The 18,926-nt window shown below is 35.6% G+C and overlaps 1 protein-coding gene across 2 annotated transcripts in view; it reads right to left on the bottom strand.

Annotated features, from left to right (window-relative positions):
* Positions 1–2,771: 2,771 nt before the first annotated feature.
* LOC138387139 (zinc finger protein 782-like) overlaps positions 2,772–18,926 on the bottom strand; it is a 33,127-nt gene continuing 16,972 nt past the window's right edge. For both annotated transcript variants that reach the window (XM_069474046.1, XM_069474045.1), the window contains exons 5-6: positions 8,832–8,933; positions 2,772–4,621 (exon numbers count right to left, since the gene is read on the bottom strand). In XM_069474046.1, the coding sequence (XP_069330147.1) occupies positions 2,772–4,621; positions 8,832–8,933 (1,952 nt within the window). The remainder of the gene's footprint in view (positions 4,622–8,831; positions 8,934–18,926) is intronic.

The raw sequence follows: 18,926 nt of genomic DNA, 5'->3' as shown, positions 1-18,926 counted from the left end.
CTAACTATGTATCTTGTGAAATGCCTTTTTTAGTATCTTCCTTTTTTTCCCATTATAACTGGGTTGTCTGTACTATTATTACATTATAAACATTCTTTACATAATGTGGATGCAAGTCCTTCATCAGATGTACCTATTAGAGATATTTTCTCCCAATCTGTTGTTCTTTTCATTTTCATAATAAAAACTTAAAATTAGAAGCTTTAAATTTTAATGAATTCCGACTTATCTTTTTTGCTTTTACATCTCATGTTTGTGTTCTCTCTTAAAAATCTCCTTGTACCTCAAAGTACAATTAGTTTCTTCTGTTTTCTGGCAGAAATTTTGAACTATTAGCAATTTTGTTCAGATCTATAACTTATTTTGAGTAAGTTTTTGGTATAAAGATCAAGGTGCATTTAAAATAAATGATTACCATGTTATGTTAGCACCATTTAAAAAACAATCATCTTTTTTCTATTAAATTACTCTGGAACATTTTTCAAAACTAGATTGATGATGTTCAATTACAGCTCACAGAAGTGGAGAACAGGAAAGTGTCTTGCTTCTATCTGTGACTCAAGAAAACAGCTGGGAAGACATTAACAACTTTTCTTGAAGGCATCAGATATTTGAGATCACAGCAAAAACTGACTGAAAATCTGGAAAGCTAGGTGGCTGCAGAGAGAAACAAAGATCCAAGCAATTGCTTAAATAAGAGAATGCCAAACGCCATATAAAATGGCTCTGGCAGACAAGCTAGACAATATGCAAGATCAGCTAGGTAATTTGGGCAGAGATGGAAACTACAATAAAATTAAAATGCCAGAAATGGAAACCACAGGACCACAAATGAAGAATGCCTTCCAAGGGCTATTTGTATACTCACACTACTGAGGAAAGAATCAGTCATGTTGAAGATATATATATATAAATATTTGCACGTGTATTTGCGTGTGTGTATGCATGTGTGTGAAATGTACTGGTGACCCTGAGATAATACAAAAGTTAGAAAACAGTTTGTCCTCTTTGAAAACAGGCAGTTTAGCAAAAATAGCCTTTCCTATCTGCACATGTCAGAGGCAGCAGGAGAAAGGGAATGTGGTATGGCACTCTGACCTTTCAGATGTTTCCTATAAAAGGTTTATTTGTTATTAATATACATGTGGCAAGTTCTAACTGATGTCAGAATAGTTATTAAACAAGGGGAATATAATTCTATTATAATGAGTTTCAGTTCCAATACACATATTAATATAAAACAAATATCTGGTAAGTGGCATGCACATACACATAATCACATAAACAGAGAACTCAGAAAATAGTCATATACTTTTGATGCAGCTGTTTAGTTTATGCAATTTATTTATTGTTCCTTTTAAGCTTTTTATTCTAGTGAATCTCTATTAATCAATATTGTTATACTTCATTAAAGGCTTTGACATTACATATGAAACAATAGTTTTGATATAACAATCTCTAGATAAAGGCTATTACTTACCTTTCTCAAATTGATAGATTTTCCCCTTGTAACAAACTCTGATACTAAAGTTTAATAATTTGTTGAAAACATTCACACATTCAAAACTCAATTATCAGATATTTCATGGGATTTTTTTTTTTGGTAAAGAATTCCCTACATGTGTTGAAATGTTGGATTTCTTCCTCTAATATTACCTGACTGATGAGGAAGAGTTGTGGATAAAAGCTGTGGTCATTTGGAATGTTGTAAGAGGTTTCTCCTTTGTGACTTTTCTGATATACACTGAATTCAGATGTCCTCAGAAATCACATCCATAAGTTTTATTAAATGCGGCTGCTGAGTTTATGTCAGTATCAAGTATACGCCAAATCTTTACAAGCTCAGCAGAGTTGCACAAAGTCCAACTGTATACATGGAGAAGAAAACACCATTCCACAGAGTCCTTCTTTGACTTTGGTTCCTACCATCTTGTACTTTTCCATCAGTGCCTGAGCCCCCAGGTTTCCCTCCACTCCATTCTGGTGAGGGATAGAAGAAAATATTGAGAATTTGAGTGATGTATTTAATGAGACTTGTCTGTCATTGACCCCACATACCACTAGCTAGAGGTTAAAAATATGACTCCATTTGGATGACAAAGTGGTTGAGAAATTTAGATTATGTATGGCATGAGGGAGAAGTGGAAGTGGTTGTTAATGAAGATTTTAATAATCATTATATAACATGAGGTGATTACTTCTGTGTAAGTCAAACTGAGGGTTGACTTAAGGTAGAAGGATTTCCTACATCCATTACCTTCATTTTTTGTCTGTTTTAATATACTGTAAGGTCTCTATCCTCTTACATATTTTCTGCTGTACTGAGACAGTTGGCTTTTGGCTAAAGGTTATCACACACTTATATTCTAGGCTTTCTCATTGTGTGATTTCTCTGATGATGTATGAGTTTTGTTTGCTAGCACAAAATTTTCACACTTTTGTTAGCTTCTCAGAGCTTTTCTGCAGCTTGAGTTTTCTGAGGATTGAGTTCAGAGTATTTCCCATATTTATCATCTTTATAAGATTTCTTTGCTGGGTGACTTCTCTGATATCCAATGAGGATTTCACTGTAGCTGAAAGACTGCTCTCATAAAATATATTTCAAAAATTTCTCTCCTAAGTTCTTTGATGTTTTGCGAAGGTTGAAATTGTGCAGCAGAAATTCCAGTATTTACTACATTCACATTCTGTCCTGTGTGTGCTGTTTTGAAATACATTGTGAGGTTTAATTTCCCATTAAGAGTTTTCTCATATTCTTTACATGCATATGTTTAATCCCTGGGGTGGGCTTTCTGATGTTCCCTAAGGCTTGATTTCTGACTGAAAGTTTTCCCACACTTATCACATTTATAGGGTTTCTCCCCTGTGTGAGTTCTCTGATGTACTCTGAGGTTGGATTTCTGACTGAAAGCTTCCCCACACTGATTACAATTATAGGGTTTCTCCCCTGTGTGAGTTCGCTGATGTTTTCTTAGGACTGACTTCTCACTGAAAGCTTTTCCACATTCATTACATTCATAGGGTTTCTCCCCTGTGTGAGTTCTTTGATGCCCTCTGAGATTTGACTTCTGCCTGAAAGTTTTTCCACACTCATCACACTTATAGGGTTTTTCCCCAGTATGAGTTCTGTGATGTACTCTGAGATTTGATTTCTGACTGAAAGATTCCCCACAATGATTACATTTATAGGGTTTTTCCCCTGTGTGAATTCTATGATGTCCTCTGAGTTGTGATTTCTGACCGAAAGCTTTTCCACACTGATTGCATTTGTAGGGCTTCTCCCCTGTATGTGTTCTATGATGTTTTCTTAGGCCTGACTTCAGTTTGAAAGCTTTCCCACATTCATCACATTTATAAGGTCTTTCCCCTGTGTGAGTTCTCCGATGATTCCTTAGGCCTGACATATGGCTGAAAGATTTCCCACATTCATTACATTCAAAGGGTTTCTCTCCTGTGTGAGTTCTTTGATGCACTGTGAGGATTGACTTATAGTTGAAAGATTTCCCACATTCATTACATTCAAAGGGTTTCTCCCCTGTGTGGGTTCTCTGATGTATCCTCAGTCCTGACTTTGCACTGAAAGCTTTCTCACATCCATCACATTTATATGGTTTCTCTCCTGTGTGAGTTCTCTGATGTTTTCTTAGGCGTGATTTCTCACTGAAAGCTTTTCCACATTCATGACATTCATAGGGTTTCTCCCCTGTGAGAATTTTCTGAGGCTGAATCAAGCATGAATTCACAGAGCAAGGTTTTCCACATTTATTACACTCATAGTGTTTTGCCCTTATGTGAGTTCTGTGATGTACACTGAAAGTTGACTGGTAGTTGAATGTCTCTGTACATGTGTTATACTCAGAGGATTTATCTGTTATGTGAATTCTCTGATGCACTGGGAGGGCTGAATTATGGCTGAAATTTTTTCCATATTCAAAAGGTTTCACCCCATGAATTCTCTGATGTTCTCTAATGTGTGCTTTTTGGCTAAAAGATTTCCCTTCAGTGTCAGTTTCTTGAGTTATCCTACTGAAACAATTTCTATTTTCACCAAACTCATAGTGACTCTTCTCCTCTGGACAAATGCTCTGAGAGACAATAAAGGTTGATTTATCACATCGGCTTTCCCCAAATTTACTGATTTTATAACATTTCACTTTTTGGTGGGCACTCTTAGATGTAAGGAGGGCAGCCTTTTCAAGGAAAGCGTTTCCACTTTCATTATATTCAAAAGCTTGCCCCAAAGTCTGAATTGTCTGATGTTGAGTAACTTCTTCCTTATGATCAAGGGCTTTCACGTTTTTACCATAAACAAAAGATTTCTCTTGAATACTATTTTTGTCATCTTTAATATTGAGGAGCCATTTCTCACATACATTATGCTTGTGAGCCTTTTCTTTTGAATACTGACAGTGTGGGGCCAATGGGCTGAGACCCAGGTGACCTGCAGTGTCACATTTACAGGGCATGATTTTTGCAGGAAAAATGTTTATGTCCAGATTACATGGTTTTTCTGAAATTTCTTGGTCTGTAGTCAATGATTTGTTGGTGAATAAAACTTGCCACCAATGTTTGTTGTGGTTTTCTGGGCTCTCCTCTGAGATTTCATCAGGTTGGGAGTCTTCTGAAAATGATAAAATTAAAAATACTTTATGATACTTAACATGCTTCTTATGGAATGGGACTTACATACATTTGTCCTATTATGTATTTGATTCCTCAGTTTCTGGCCCAATTTCCCAACAATATAGTAACTCCAAGTGCATGTTCCCTGTATTTCCTTTCTTTTTTGTTGTTTAATAAAATTTTGTCATAGAAAAAAGAGGAAACTAGAAATGAATATACATACGTATTTGGAATCTTGAAATATAAACTTCAAAACTGAATAAAGAAGAGGATACAAAGGAAAGAGACAATTGAGAATGGTGTATATTTAAGAGGGCTGGATCCTAGGAACAGGAAAAATCAGAGAATGTGATAAATTCAAAAAGATTGTCAACACTAAGTAGATATCAATAACAAAAAAAATCAATGGAGAAAGGTTTTCAGTGGATTTATCTGTGACAAGGTCTGCATTAAGTAGTAACTAGTCTAGATTCTTAGTCAAATATAGATTAAGATGGTAGGATAATCATTAGCCCACAGGATTCCAGTTGGAGCTCCATTTCCATTCTATACATCAACACCAAAATAAATTTATAATGGCCGATTTCCTCATGTTGAAAGGAACAGTCCTATAGGCCACATTTTAATCCTCTCTGTAGTATTATCACAAAAAAACAAATGTAGAAGTGGAAGTGTAAAACTGATGGGAGTCAAAGTCATTTTTTCACCTAGATTGGACTCATTGCTCTTCCCTGGCTCTGGTGACTTGGTTTATTATATCAAGGTCATCCAATAGTGAATCTCTGTAGATCATCAAATCTCAACTTTTCTCCTTTCAATTTGCTCACTCATTTTCCCAAAACCAGTCTTGTCTTTGGTCAATTCTTAATTCTGCTTTCCATGTACTTTTTAACGCTAGTTTTTACTGACTATGAGAACCTAAAGGATCATATGTTTCATCTGGCCATAGAAACTTTAAAAATATCCTTTATATTTATTTATCATAAATTTCTTGTGTATGTATGACTGCTATTGCCCTGCTGCTACCCACATTCCATGTAAAAATGTCAGGCCTATGCTAAAAATATTTAAAAGCCTTAAATACACTGCCCTTAGTACCAACAGATAAAAGACTTAAGATGGGATTCATGAAAACAAAGTTTTACACTCATTATGTCTTGTAGCTCCCATTCCACTAGCCTACTATGTTTTCCACTCTAGCCTTGTCAGGATACCAGTCCCCACTAAATAGTTTGTTTCCAACAATAATCTTATACTCACGACTCCTTCCCTAAATCACCCTGCATTACAGTCTTAGATCTATGTAGAGTAGATGCCCTTCAGACAGCAAAGGTATTTCCCAAACCACACACAAAAAAGACTTCTTATATTTTTTCACAAATTTAAACATTTATTTAAAATTTGAAAGGAGTTACTGTCTGTATTATTCATTTTAACAAGGGATACATGCAGAATACTCATACATCTGACACTCATTTTATAAGCAAATTACCATCACTCAAATTAGGAGGCATCTTAAAACCATTAGCAAGTGTATAGTTAAATGAGTATTTTCTCTTTTTTTGTTGTACATAAAATAATAGTTCAACTTTTAATCAATAGCACCTTATATAAAATATATTTTATGTAGCTTTGCTCTCCTTTCCAAAGTACAACCCCAATTTTGATTTAATTTGTATCTGTCTATAATATAAATTAAGCCAGTGGCCCTTAAATAGCAGTATGACTCAAAATTACCTAGAGAGCTCTTTCATACACAAGGGCTCAGATCCAATACCAACCTATACCTGATTGATTCAAAACTCCCAGAAATTTGACTTGGGTATTTACATTTAGGGATGGTGTTTTTTGAATGAATCAGTAGGAAATACCTCTCCCAATTGGCTTTGGAGTTAATCTACAATGTTATTAAAAGTACTCATATGTTACATTCCATGGACTAGTCATATGGGAGACTGAAACAGAGACCATTCTTTTTAGTGCATTACAATCCAGGTCAGGAATGGAGCTCAGACAATAACTGTATGCTTCCTGGCACAGAGTCTCATTTTCTTTTGACATTATCTATCAACTAGGTTGTGAGTTTACAAAAGGGAGAGATAAAGTATAGGCTAAAGTATTCCAAGACTATACCATAGAACTAGGAAGAATTTGAGCCAAAACTTCAAATGAATGGTAGTGCTTTTTCCATTTTTCTAGCTGAGACTAGCTATTTTATTTAATTATTTTTATTACAAAAAACACTTTTTGGATTTATAATTTATACCATTAGTTTTATCTTTATTACATCTTTTACTTTGCTTAGTTTTTCTTTTGAAACTTTTTCACTTTTTAAAATAAGTATGTGAGACTAAAAATTTCCTTCTAAGCACTGCTTTATCTATAGCTCAAAGGTATAGATAATGGTTATAATATTCATGTTTTTCACTTTTGAAATTTTCTGGATAGTGGATAATTTTGGTTTTGATTTACTCTTTGATTAAATATATTTTAAAATATATATTCATTATTGATATCAAGATAGATTTTAATTCTCATAGTTTACAATTTATAGTTTTATTGAACAATAATATCTCTACTTTGTGGAATTTATTGACATTTCCCTAAAATACTTTTATATTTTGTCAACATTCCAAGATCATTTTAAAGAAGGTTTATTCTTTGTTTTCAGAGTTTTAAAAGACATATTAGATTCATTTTATAAAATATGCTATTTATAACTCCTAGAGCAGGGGTCAGTAAACTTTTTCTGTAAAAGGCAAGAGAGGGCCGGGCGCGGTGGCTCACGCCTGTAATCCTAGCACTCTGGGAGGCCGAGGTGGGCAGATCGTTTGAGCTCAGGAGTTCGAGACCAGCCTGAGCAAGATCGAGACCCCATCTCTACTAAAAATAGAAAGAAATTATATAGACAGCTAAATATACATATAGAAAAAATTAGCCGGGCATGGTGGCACATGCCTGTAATCCCAGCTACTCGGGAGGCTGAGGCAGGAGGATTGCTTGAGCCCAGGAGTTTGAGGTTGCTGTGAGCTAGGCTGACGCCACGGCACTCACTCTAGCCCGGGCAACAGAGTGAGACTCTGTCTCAAAAAAAAAAAAAAAAAAAAGGCAAAAGAGAAAATATTTTAGGGCTGTGCTGATCATGTGGTCTCTGTTGCAACTACTTAACTCTGCCCTGTAGCATGAACACATAAATGAATGGATATGGCTGTGTTCTAATAAATATTTCTATTCTAGAGTCTCTGCTATGAAATCAGAAAAGTTTAATATGTTTCTATTTCTCTTTAAAACACTTGCAGTTTTTGTTTTATGCAACTTAATTTGGTACAAATATATTCAAAACTTTTACATATCATTTTTAAATTTTCTATTTTTAAAATATAATAGTGAAATTGTCCATTTTAGCATCATCAAAATGCCTTTTCTCATGTTTTTTGACCTCAATTGAATCATAAGTATCAGTTAGATAATAAAACACTGACTTATTTTTATGTTTATTACCTTAGTAATTCATACTCATATTTTGAACTTCCCAAATTATTTTTAAAATGTATCTCTTTGATAAAATACAATAGTGTTTTCTCTTAATAGATGAATTTAATCCATTTGTAAATGGATTAGTTTATGCAACAAATATGTTTGTGTCACTCTTTATTATGCCATGGGTTTGCACAGCTTTTGTGCAGACAAGAGTTGATACGCAGGACTGAGACTGCTACCTTTAGAAAGGCTTGCTTGCAAGGTTAGCACTTGGCTGGCATCTAGGAACTTAGATTTCAGGAGAATTCCCAAGACTCCCAGAACTGCTAAGAGGGGCTCACTATGCCAAAACTATTTGCACAAACAACATGATATGTTCAACACTTGCTTTCTACCGGAAAGTGTGGAATTTTGGTATGTGCTAGACAGGATGAGTACGTGAATAGCCCACAATAAAAACCCTAGGGACTTAGTCTCTAATGAACTTTCCAGGTAGACAACATTTCACATGTTTTGTCACAATTCATTGCTTAGGGAACTGTGTACGTATGAACTCAGAAGATTGTGCCTGGTTTCCTCTAAACTTTGCCTCATGTGCCTTTTTTCTTTCCTGATTTGCTTTATATCCTTTCACTGAATAAATTTTAGTCCTGAATCTGACTATATGCTGAGCTGTGTGAAAACCCCTAGTGAATCAATGAACCTTCTGCCAGTATTCAATAACTTACCTGGGGAGCTCCTGCTTAAAAATTCTTTCTCTTTCTCTAATAACCATGGATCTGCTCCTTGTTCCAATGTGAAGATCAGTTCTGGTTTTGTAAAGCAGTATCCTGTAAGTGGAAAATAATTTAGGATTTTACTTAGCTGCATAGATTGTGCTGTTTCTGAACGTGAAGGAAAGTACGGCTTAGAAAGGGACACATTACAAATATACAAGTTAAAAATGTAAGGTAACTACTAAAAGCATAGCAACAGAAGGTGTAATTTACAAACCAGTAGAGTGATTAAAAAATACACAGCCAAATCATTTATAGCTGATAAAAGTATAAAATTACTAAACAGAAGAATACATATAAAATCCAGGTTATTGGTTATTTCCTAGAAGGAAGGAAAATGAATGGAATACAGTAAGATTGGTGGAGGAGAAAGAATTATCAGCCATGTTTGCAACATTTTTTTTTTTAAATAAGACAAATCAGGCAAAAAAAAAGAAAGAAAGAAGAAAAGAAAGGGGCACATTAAGGTAGCTCATCTCACTGGAACTTTTTGGAGGGAGAAGTGACAACAAAAAACATTTTCTCATAGTCACAAATGATCAATGTCCTTGAACTCTTGAATTGCAAGCCTAAATTACATTAAATTCTAAAACAGTCAATGTTTTGGGTTTCAAACAAGAGATTTCATGAGGACTTCCATATCTGGCCATAATAGAGTAAAAGGAACTGATTTGCCCCTCAAATCAGACATCTAAAAAACCATACAAAATATATGAAATTGTAATTAGACTTTAGACAACAGACAGTGCAGATAGGGATCCTTAAAAATAGGGAAACAAATGAGGCGAGCCCTATGATTATCACAGGTTACTGCCGAGTTTCCAACCCACAGCATAAAAAGAGACCACCAAAACAGAGATGGCAGACTCAGTATGTAGAGGTGACAAAACTGATGTTTAAGGAAACCTTGACAACTAGAATTTGTGGGGGTAAGAAATACGAGAAGAAAGAGCTGCACTGATACAGTCTTAGAGACTGGCAGAAGGTTCTCCTGAGTACTGACTTGTATAAGCATGTAAGAAAGCCACTTGTGGTTAGAGAAAGACCAGTGAAAAAGAATAGGCTGAAAAAATCACCAAAACATACATGGAGGTAGGAAGTTTATGTTACCACCAGCCAGGAGAGAAAAACCTAATTCATGACCAATTGGGTAGAACAAACACAAGGGTACTGCCTTAGTAGAGGGGCCAAATTAGTTCTAGACTAAAGTGAGCTCTGAATCCAACATAAAAAAGCTTAATATAAACCTTGAAAGTATCAAACTAATTTCAAGTAACTTTAACTACATCCCCAAAAAGACTCCAAAATATTTAAAATAATACAACAAAACCTAGCACCTAGCAATGTAAAATTCACAATATCCAGCACCCAACCAAAAATTACTAGGTATGAATAGAAACAGCAATATGACTCTTGTCAAGGAGAGAAACTGATCAGCAACAGAATAAGAAATGACACATATGATATAACTAACAAGCCCATTAGACCAGCAGTTATACTCTACATGTTCGAGAAAAAAAAACATGAACATGATGAGAAAAGAAGGGAAGTTATTATAAAAGTTCCAAATTGAAATTTTAGATATAAAAAATACAAGATCTGAAATGAGAAAACAAAGCCACCAAACAACAAACAAGAACACACTGGATAGGATTAACAAGCATACAGACAACACATCACAAATGACAAAGATTAAAACTTTAAAAAACAGCAATAAAACTATGAAAGAAACCCATAGTGAATTAAGACTGGAAAATAATAAACAGAGTAATCTATGACCTGTGGGATGGTGTCAAGTAGTCTAACACATGCATAGTCAACATTCCAGAAGAAAAAAAGGAGAGGAATAAAAAAAAAAATCTGAAGAAATAATGGCCAGATATTCCAATTTTGATGATGTGTATAAACTTTCAGATCCAAGAAACTAAATGAATGCCAAGGAGAAGAAACATAATGAAAACCACACCAAGGTTTGTTACAATGAAACTGCTGAAAACCACTCAAAAAGAGAAAATCTTAGACAGAAAAAGGTTTAATATTTACAGAGGAACAAAGATAAAAATTAAAGCTGACTTCTTGTCAGAAATTATACAAGCCAGAAGATAATGAAATAACACTTTTAAGTACTAAAAAAATAAAAATCAACCTAAAATGCTATACTTAGCACAGATAAGATGTTTCAAACAAAAGCTAAAAGAATTTATTACCAACTTATGGGTATTATAAAAAAAGTTAAGAAATTTTTCAAATAGGAGAAAATGGTACCATAGAAATTTTGACTTATGCAAAGAAATTTATAGAAATAAACAGTACCATAAACTGGACAGAAGAGGATAAAAGCAAAACATACTTTCCTCATTTTTGGAATTCATTTTTTTACATGGTAAATTATCTTTTAAAACAACATATTATGGGGTTTATAATATAAAATCTAAGTAACACATATAACAGCATAAAAGATGGAAGATAAAATATAGAAATTATACAATTCTTCTATATGAACTAATAAATTATTATTTCAAGGTATACTGTGACAAGTTAATGATATATTATTGTAAATGGTACAACAACTACATCCATACATAAGAGGCATAGCTAATAAGCCAATAATGTAGATAAAATGGAATCATTAAAAATACCCAATCTAAATAAGGCAAGAAAAAATGGAACAAAGGAAAAAAAAGAACAGATAGGAAAAATTGATAGCAAGCAGCCAAATGTTAGATTTAAACCCAGCTATATCAATAATAACAATAAACCTAAATGGTCTAATCACTGCAATTAAAAGGCAGAGATTGACAGATTGGATATAAAAACAAGACCTGTGTTAGTCTACTTTCTCTCTTAGTCTGCTGAGGCTGTTATAACAAAATATTATAAACTGGGTGCTTAATAAATAATAGGAATTTATCTCTCATAGTTCTAGAGGCCAGTAAATCCAAGATCAGGATCCCAGCATGGTCAGGTTCCAGTCTAGACCCTATTCTAGGTTGTAGACTGTTCACTTCTAGCTGTGTCCTCACATGGCTAAAGGAGGAGTGATCTCCCTTGGTCCTCTATCATATGGGCATTAATCCCATTTATGAGGGCTCCACCCTCATGATCTAATCACCTCCCAAAGGCCCCATCTCCTAACACTATTATAGCTTGGGGGTTAAGATTTCAACATATGGATTTTGGAAGGACAAAAAAACATTTAGACCATAGCAACAACTACATAATGTCTACAGGAAATCCATTTTGAATCCATAATAAAAACACAAAATATTAAGTAAAAGGAATAAAAAAATACTATGTACATGTAATTTTAAAATGTCTCAGTGGCTATATTGGTATCAAAGTAAAATTCAAAAAAGAGATAAATACTGTATAATGATAAAGGGAATAATTTATTAAATGGACATAATAATCCTAAATGTTTTTCCATCTCATAATACTACTTTGAAATAGATGAAGTAAATTCTGATGAAACTGGAAGAATAACCAAATCCACAATTATAGGTGGACAGTAATACCCCTTTCTCAATAATATATATAAGTAGATTAAAAATAAGTATAGAAGACTTTAACCATATTATCAACAAACATGACCTAACTCCCATTTATGGAACACTGATCCAAAAAGAAAACATATTGTTTTCAAATACATATGAAACATTTAACCAGGATAAATCATAGGCTGAATTCCAAAATGAGTTTAAATAAACTTAAAAAGAATTAAGACCTTGTTCTCTAAACAAGAATTAAAATAGAAATCAATGATAGTAAGAATTTTTTTAAAAATCCAAAAATTTAAAATTAAAAAAACACTTTCTGCCAGGCACATGCCTATAGTCCCAGATACTTGGGAGGCTGAGGTAAGAGGATTGCTTGAGCTCAGGAGTTCAAGTCCAGCCTGGGCAACATAGTAAGACCTTTTCTCTTAAAAAAATTTTTTTTAAAACCTCACAATACTTTTTACTGGAAATATGGAGTAGAGGTACTTTTCCTTTTTTTCCTAGTAAGTACTGTTAAAAACTCTGGACATTATATATTAGAAAACATAAGACACTGAAATGTGGAGAGAAAACAGCGGATTGGCTAAGGACCTCAGGACCCAAGGAATGACGATGATGAGTTCCCTGTGTCTTCTCTTTGGCCAAATTAGAAGCTGGCAACAAGCAACACCAATGTGTGCACATATGGGAAGAAAAACAAGTCAAATAAACAAACAAACAAAACCAACCCAAAGCTTGCTCTCTCCAGCCAAAGGTCCAGGAAAGATGCAGCCTAACAATACTGAAAACTTTTAGACAATAACTGTTCTTACTGCAGCCAAACACCACATAAAAAAATGCATTCTCCATCCCCACACCTGCCATGAAAGGCTGAGTGTGGAACTTAAATGTCGGTCCTCACCAGGCTGTAAGGAAGCACCCTATGTCCTCCGCCAGGGTTGAGACTTTCTTCTATGCCAGGCAGTGACAAAGTCCCCTGCCCTCACAGTGTCAGTAGAAGCCACAGGGGGAGTTGTAAGACAGTACTCCTGAACCTACTGTGCAGGGTGGTATCAGCAAAGGCTCAGTGGGGATCCTGAACTGCCAATGACCATTAAGCAGTAATTACAATCCCCTCCCTCCAGATGTCAACAGAGGCTGAGTGGGAAACCTAGACTTTCAGTCCACCTTTTGGAAATGAGGCAGCACCCCTCTTCTCCTGCCACACTAGTTTCAGAGAATAGCTGCTACATCAGAAGATTTAAGTAAGATCCAGATCTTATAATTTACAAAATGTATGGGTTCAATCCAAAGTCATTTGTCATACCAAGAACTAAATTTCAACTGAGTGAGCAAAGTCAATCAACAGATGCCAACAGTGAGATGGCACAGAAGTAAAAATATCTGACAGGGATTTAAAATCAGCCATCACATGAATTTTAAACAAGCAATAGTAACCACGACTGAAACAAAAAATAGAAAGTCTCAGCAAAGAAATAGAAGATAGAAAATTATAAAGTGGATATTTTAGAGTTGAAAAATAAATACTCAGTTGATGGGTTCAACAGAAAAAAATGGAGAGGACAGAGGAAAGATTCCATGAACTTAAAGATAGAAGAGTAGAAATGACCCAATCTGAACAACAAAGAGAAAACAGGCTAAAGCCATAGGGACCTGTGAGACTACAATACAGTATCTAACATTTGTGTCATAGGAGTCTCAGAAGAAGAGGAGAAGAGGAAGGGGATAAAAAGTATTAGAAGAAATAATTGCTTATGAAATTAGTGGTTCCAGGGTAAGGATAGTAAGGGGAGTTGGGGCAACTTTAACTATAAAAGGGCAGAACAAAACTCTTTGTGGTAACTGAATAAGTCTGTTGTCTTGATCATGCTGGTGGCTACATAAACCTATACATGTGATAAATGACATAGAACTATACACTGTTGTACCAATGTCAAGTTCCTGATACTAATATCACACTATAGTTACATAAGATGTGACTCTTGGAACACTGTAGTATTTAGGATTTAGAATTGCTATTTCTTTTTGGCAAACTGACCCCTTTGTCCTTATGTCATTTCACTCAATTACTGGTAATTTTCTTTGCTTTGAAGTCTACTTTATATTATTAGCTAATAATATAGCCAATCCTGCTTTCTTATGATTAATGTACCATGGTATCTTCTTCTACTCATGTACTTTCAATCTAGCTATTATTTTTAAAGTGAATTTCTTGTAGACAGCATATAGTTGGGTAAATTTTTGGTGTATTTAGACCATTTAATGCAATTATTGATATGTTAGGGCTTTAGTGTGCCATTTTGTTTGTTTTTTCTTTGTTCCCTCTGTTTTTCATTTTTCCTGTTTCCCTGTGGGTCTCTTGAATTTTTATTTTAGAATTCTATTTTTTACTTATTTTCGTGTTACTACAGTGTTTTTGAGTGTATCCACTTTACATAGATTTTTTAGTGGTTACTCTATGTAATAACTTATACATATGTTACTTACCACAGTCCACTGGTATCAACATTTTACCAGTTCAGGTGAAACGTAAAGATAAAGGGATTCATTAAGGCTCTTATTTGCTCCCTATTTATAAAATGATGATCTTAAAAATTCCCTCTATAAACATTGAGAACCACATCAGACATAATGTTGTAATTTTTCCTTCAACCATCAAACAAAAGTGAGAAAACTCAGGAGGAATTTTTTCTCCCTTCCTGATGCTCCAGGAATCCTTTCATCATTTCCTATCTGTTCCAAGAACTTCTTTTAGCCATTCTTTCATGGTAGGTATGCTGGCAATAAATTCTTAGTTTTCCTTCATCTCAAAATATCTTAATTTTCTTTTCATTTCCAACAGATATTTTCACTGGATAGAGTTGTATTCACAATTCTTTTCTTTCAGCACTTGAAAAACTTGCCCTCCGTAATTTCTGGTGAGAAATTTGCTGTCATTCCAATTGTTTTTCCCCTATATGTAAGATATTGTTTTCTTCTTGCTGTTTTTAAGATATTTTTTGTTGTTGTTTTTAGTTGTCATAAGATTCATACTATGCTTTGTGGTTTGAAGTATATGCTGTATGGAATTTGCTCAGTTTCTTGAATCTGTAGGCTTATGTCCCTTGCCACATTTGCAAACATTTTAACCATTATTTTATTTTTTTTTTTCATTTTTGGCCTTTTCTTCTGGGGCTCCAATGACACAAATGTTAGAGATTTTGTTGTAGTATCCCAGTCCCCTAAGGCTCTTTTCATTTTTATAGAGTCTAGTTTTGTTGTTGTTGTTTTTGTTGTTTTTCCTTTGTAAAGACTGAGTTATTTTTATTGTTCTGTCATAAAGTTCAGTGATTCTTTCCTCTGTCCTCTCCATTTTGCTGCTGTGCCCATGCATTGATTTTTTTAAAATATAGATTTTATTTTAGAATAGCTTTAGAGTTATAGAAAAGTTGCAAGGTTAGAAATGAGAATTCCTATATACCTGGAACCCAATTTCCCCCACTATTAACATCTTAAATTACCATGCCAAGTTTGGTCCATATGCTATTCAGACTTCCTTATATTTTTATCCAATGTCTTTTTTCTGTTCCACAACTCCATCCACATTATGTTTAGTCTTCATGTCTCCTTGGTCTCCTCTAAACTGTGTCTTGCTTTGTTTTTGATAACCCTGACAGTTTAAAGGACATTGTAGAATATCCTTCAGTTCAGTTTGTCTGATGTTTTTCTCACAGCTAAAGTGGGGTTATGTATCTTGGGGAGAAAAGACCACAGAGGTAAAGTGTCTGCCATTCTTACCACATATCCAGGGTTCATGCTATCAATGAACTTATCACTGGTGTTATTAACCTTGATTACCTGGCTGAAGTAGTGTATGTCACAGTTCTCCACTAAAAAGTAACTCCTTTTTCTGCCAGTGCACACTGTACTCTTTAGGAGAAAGTCACCAGGCACAGCCCGCTAAAGGGGTGGAGAATTCTGCTCCACCTCCTTGAAGGGGGAGTACTATATAAATTATTAGGAATTCTTCTGTTGGGGAGATTTTTCTGTTCTCTCCTATTTATTTAATCACTTATTTATTAAATATATCAGTATGGACTCATGGGTATTTTGCACATTGGGTTATAAATCAATACTATGTCATTTATTTTATTGCTCAAACTGTTACAACTTTGGCTACTGGGAGATATTTCAGTTGACTCCTCTTTGACATACCCCCGCTACGGTTTGGATGTGGTTTGTCCCCGCCAAAACTCATGTTAAAATTTGATCCCCAAAGTGGTGGTGTTGGGAGGAGAGGTCTAGTGGGAGGTATTTGAGTCATGGAAGCATATCCCTCATGAATAGATTAAAGCCCTCCCATAGGGGTAAATTCTTGCTCTCATGGGAATGGGTTAGTTCCTGCAAGAACTGGTTGCTGAAGACAGTCTGGCTTCCTCAGTTTCTCACTCTTGCTTCCTGTCTTGTCATGTGGTCTCTTGGCACATGGTCACTCCCCTTCTGCTTTACACCATGAGTTGAAGCAGCATGATGCCCTTACCAGATGAAGCTGCCCAATCTTGAACTTTGCAGCTACCAGAATTGTGAGCCAAATAAATTTCTTTTCTTTATAAATTACCTAGTGTCAGGTGTTCTGTAACAAAAAAAATGGACTAAGATAGAAAATTGGTACCAAGGATTGAGATGTTCCTATACCAATACCTGGGAAAACGTGGAAGCAAACATGGAATTGGGTAATGGATAATAGCTGGAAGAATTTGCAGAAGTAGGATAGAAAAAGTATTGCCATGAACAGAGCATTAACGATGATTATGGCAAAGGCTTATAAGACGACAAAAAGACAAGGGAAAACTTGGAACTTCTTAGAGATTGGTTAAGTGGTTGTCCACCAAAATATGGATAGAAATATGGACAGCAGGGGCCAATCTGATTGAGGTCTCAGAAGGAAATGAGGAACCAGGTATTGGAAATCAGAAAACAGGCCATCCTTACATAGTAGCAAACAATCTGGCTGCATTGTGTCCATGCCTTATGGCTTAATGGGAGGCAGAACTTAAGGGTGATGAACTAGTATATCTGGCAGAAGAAATTTCTAAGCATCAAAGAGCTCATGAAGCTGTGTGGTTACTTTTAACGGCTTATCATAAGTTATAACAGCAAAGAGATGATATAAAGGTGGAATTTATAATTAAAAGGGAAACAGAGTATAGGGATTTGGAAAATCCATAGCCTGGCTTTGTAGTAGAGGATGAAAGAGCATTTTTAGAAAAGAACTCCAAGGATGTGGCTGAGCAACTGCTTGCTAAAGAGATCAGCATAGATTAAAAATAAAGCCAGGTGCTAATAGTCAAAACAATGGAGAAAAGGCCCTGAAAGCATTTCAAAGATCTTCAAGGCCACCCCTTCTGTCACAGGCCCAGAGGCCTAGGAGGACAGAATGGGTTCAGAGGACAGACCTGAGATATTGCTGCTTTGTAGCACTTTGAAATGCTGCTCCCTGCATCCCTGCTGCTCCAACTGAAGTAGCCATAGCTCAAGTGGCCCTAGGTGAGACTTGTGCCATCACTCCAAAGGGCACAAGCAGTAAGCTCTGGCATCCATGTGATGTTAATTCTGCAGGCATACAGAATGCAAGGGCTACGGAGGTGTGGCTTCCTCCATTGAGATTTCAAGGGCTGTATGGTAAAGCCTGCAATCCCAGCAGACTTCTTGTAGGGGTGGAGCAACTGCAGAGAGCATCTACTATGACAATGCTGAGTAGAAATGTAGGATCAGATCTACTGCAGAGTAGGGGAATGCCAGGTGGAACTGCAGGAGTGGGGTCACCTCTGGGACCCCAGAATTGTAGCGCCACCAATAGCATGCATCTAGAAAAGCTGCAGGCATTCAACTCCAACTTGTGAGATCAACCATGTGTGCTGGGCCCTGCAAATCCATGAGGGCAGAGCTGCATGAGGCCTTAGGAGCCCATCCCTCACACCAGTGTGCCCAGGGTGTGGGACAAGGAGTCAAAGGAGCTTATTCTGGAGCTTTAAGGTTTAATGTCTATCCTGCTGAGTTTTGAAATTTATGCCTGTTCCATCATTGTATCTTAGAAGTAAATAATTTTTTATTTTATAGTCTCATAGCTGAATTTTGGACTTTTAAGTTGGTGCTGGAACAAATTAAGATTTGGAATGATGATGGAATGATTATATTTTGCATGTAAGAAGGACATGAGTTTTGGGGAGCCAGGGGCAGAATGCTATGGTTTCGATGTGGTTTGTCCCTGCCAAAAGTCATGTTAAAATTTGATCCCCAATGTGGTGATACTGAAAGGTAGAACCTAGTGGGAGGTGTTTGGGTCATGCGGGCATATCCTTCATGAATAGATTAATGCCCTCCCTTGGGAATGAATTCTCACTCTCACAGGAATAGATTACTTCCTGTGATAGTGGGCTATTGAAGAGAGTCTGGATTCTTCAGTTTCTCACTCTTGCTTCCTCCCTCACCATGTAATCTGTTTGCACAGGCCCACTCTCCTTCCACTTTGCACCACGAGTTGAAGTAGCATGAGGCTCTCACCAGAAGC

The sequence above is a fragment of the Eulemur rufifrons genome, chromosome 7, assembly GCF_041146395.1.
Source record: "Eulemur rufifrons isolate Redbay chromosome 7, OSU_ERuf_1, whole genome shotgun sequence".
Taxonomy (NCBI): Eukaryota; Metazoa; Chordata; class Mammalia; order Primates; family Lemuridae; genus Eulemur; species Eulemur rufifrons.
This window is presented reverse-complemented; position numbering and strand designations above follow the sequence as displayed.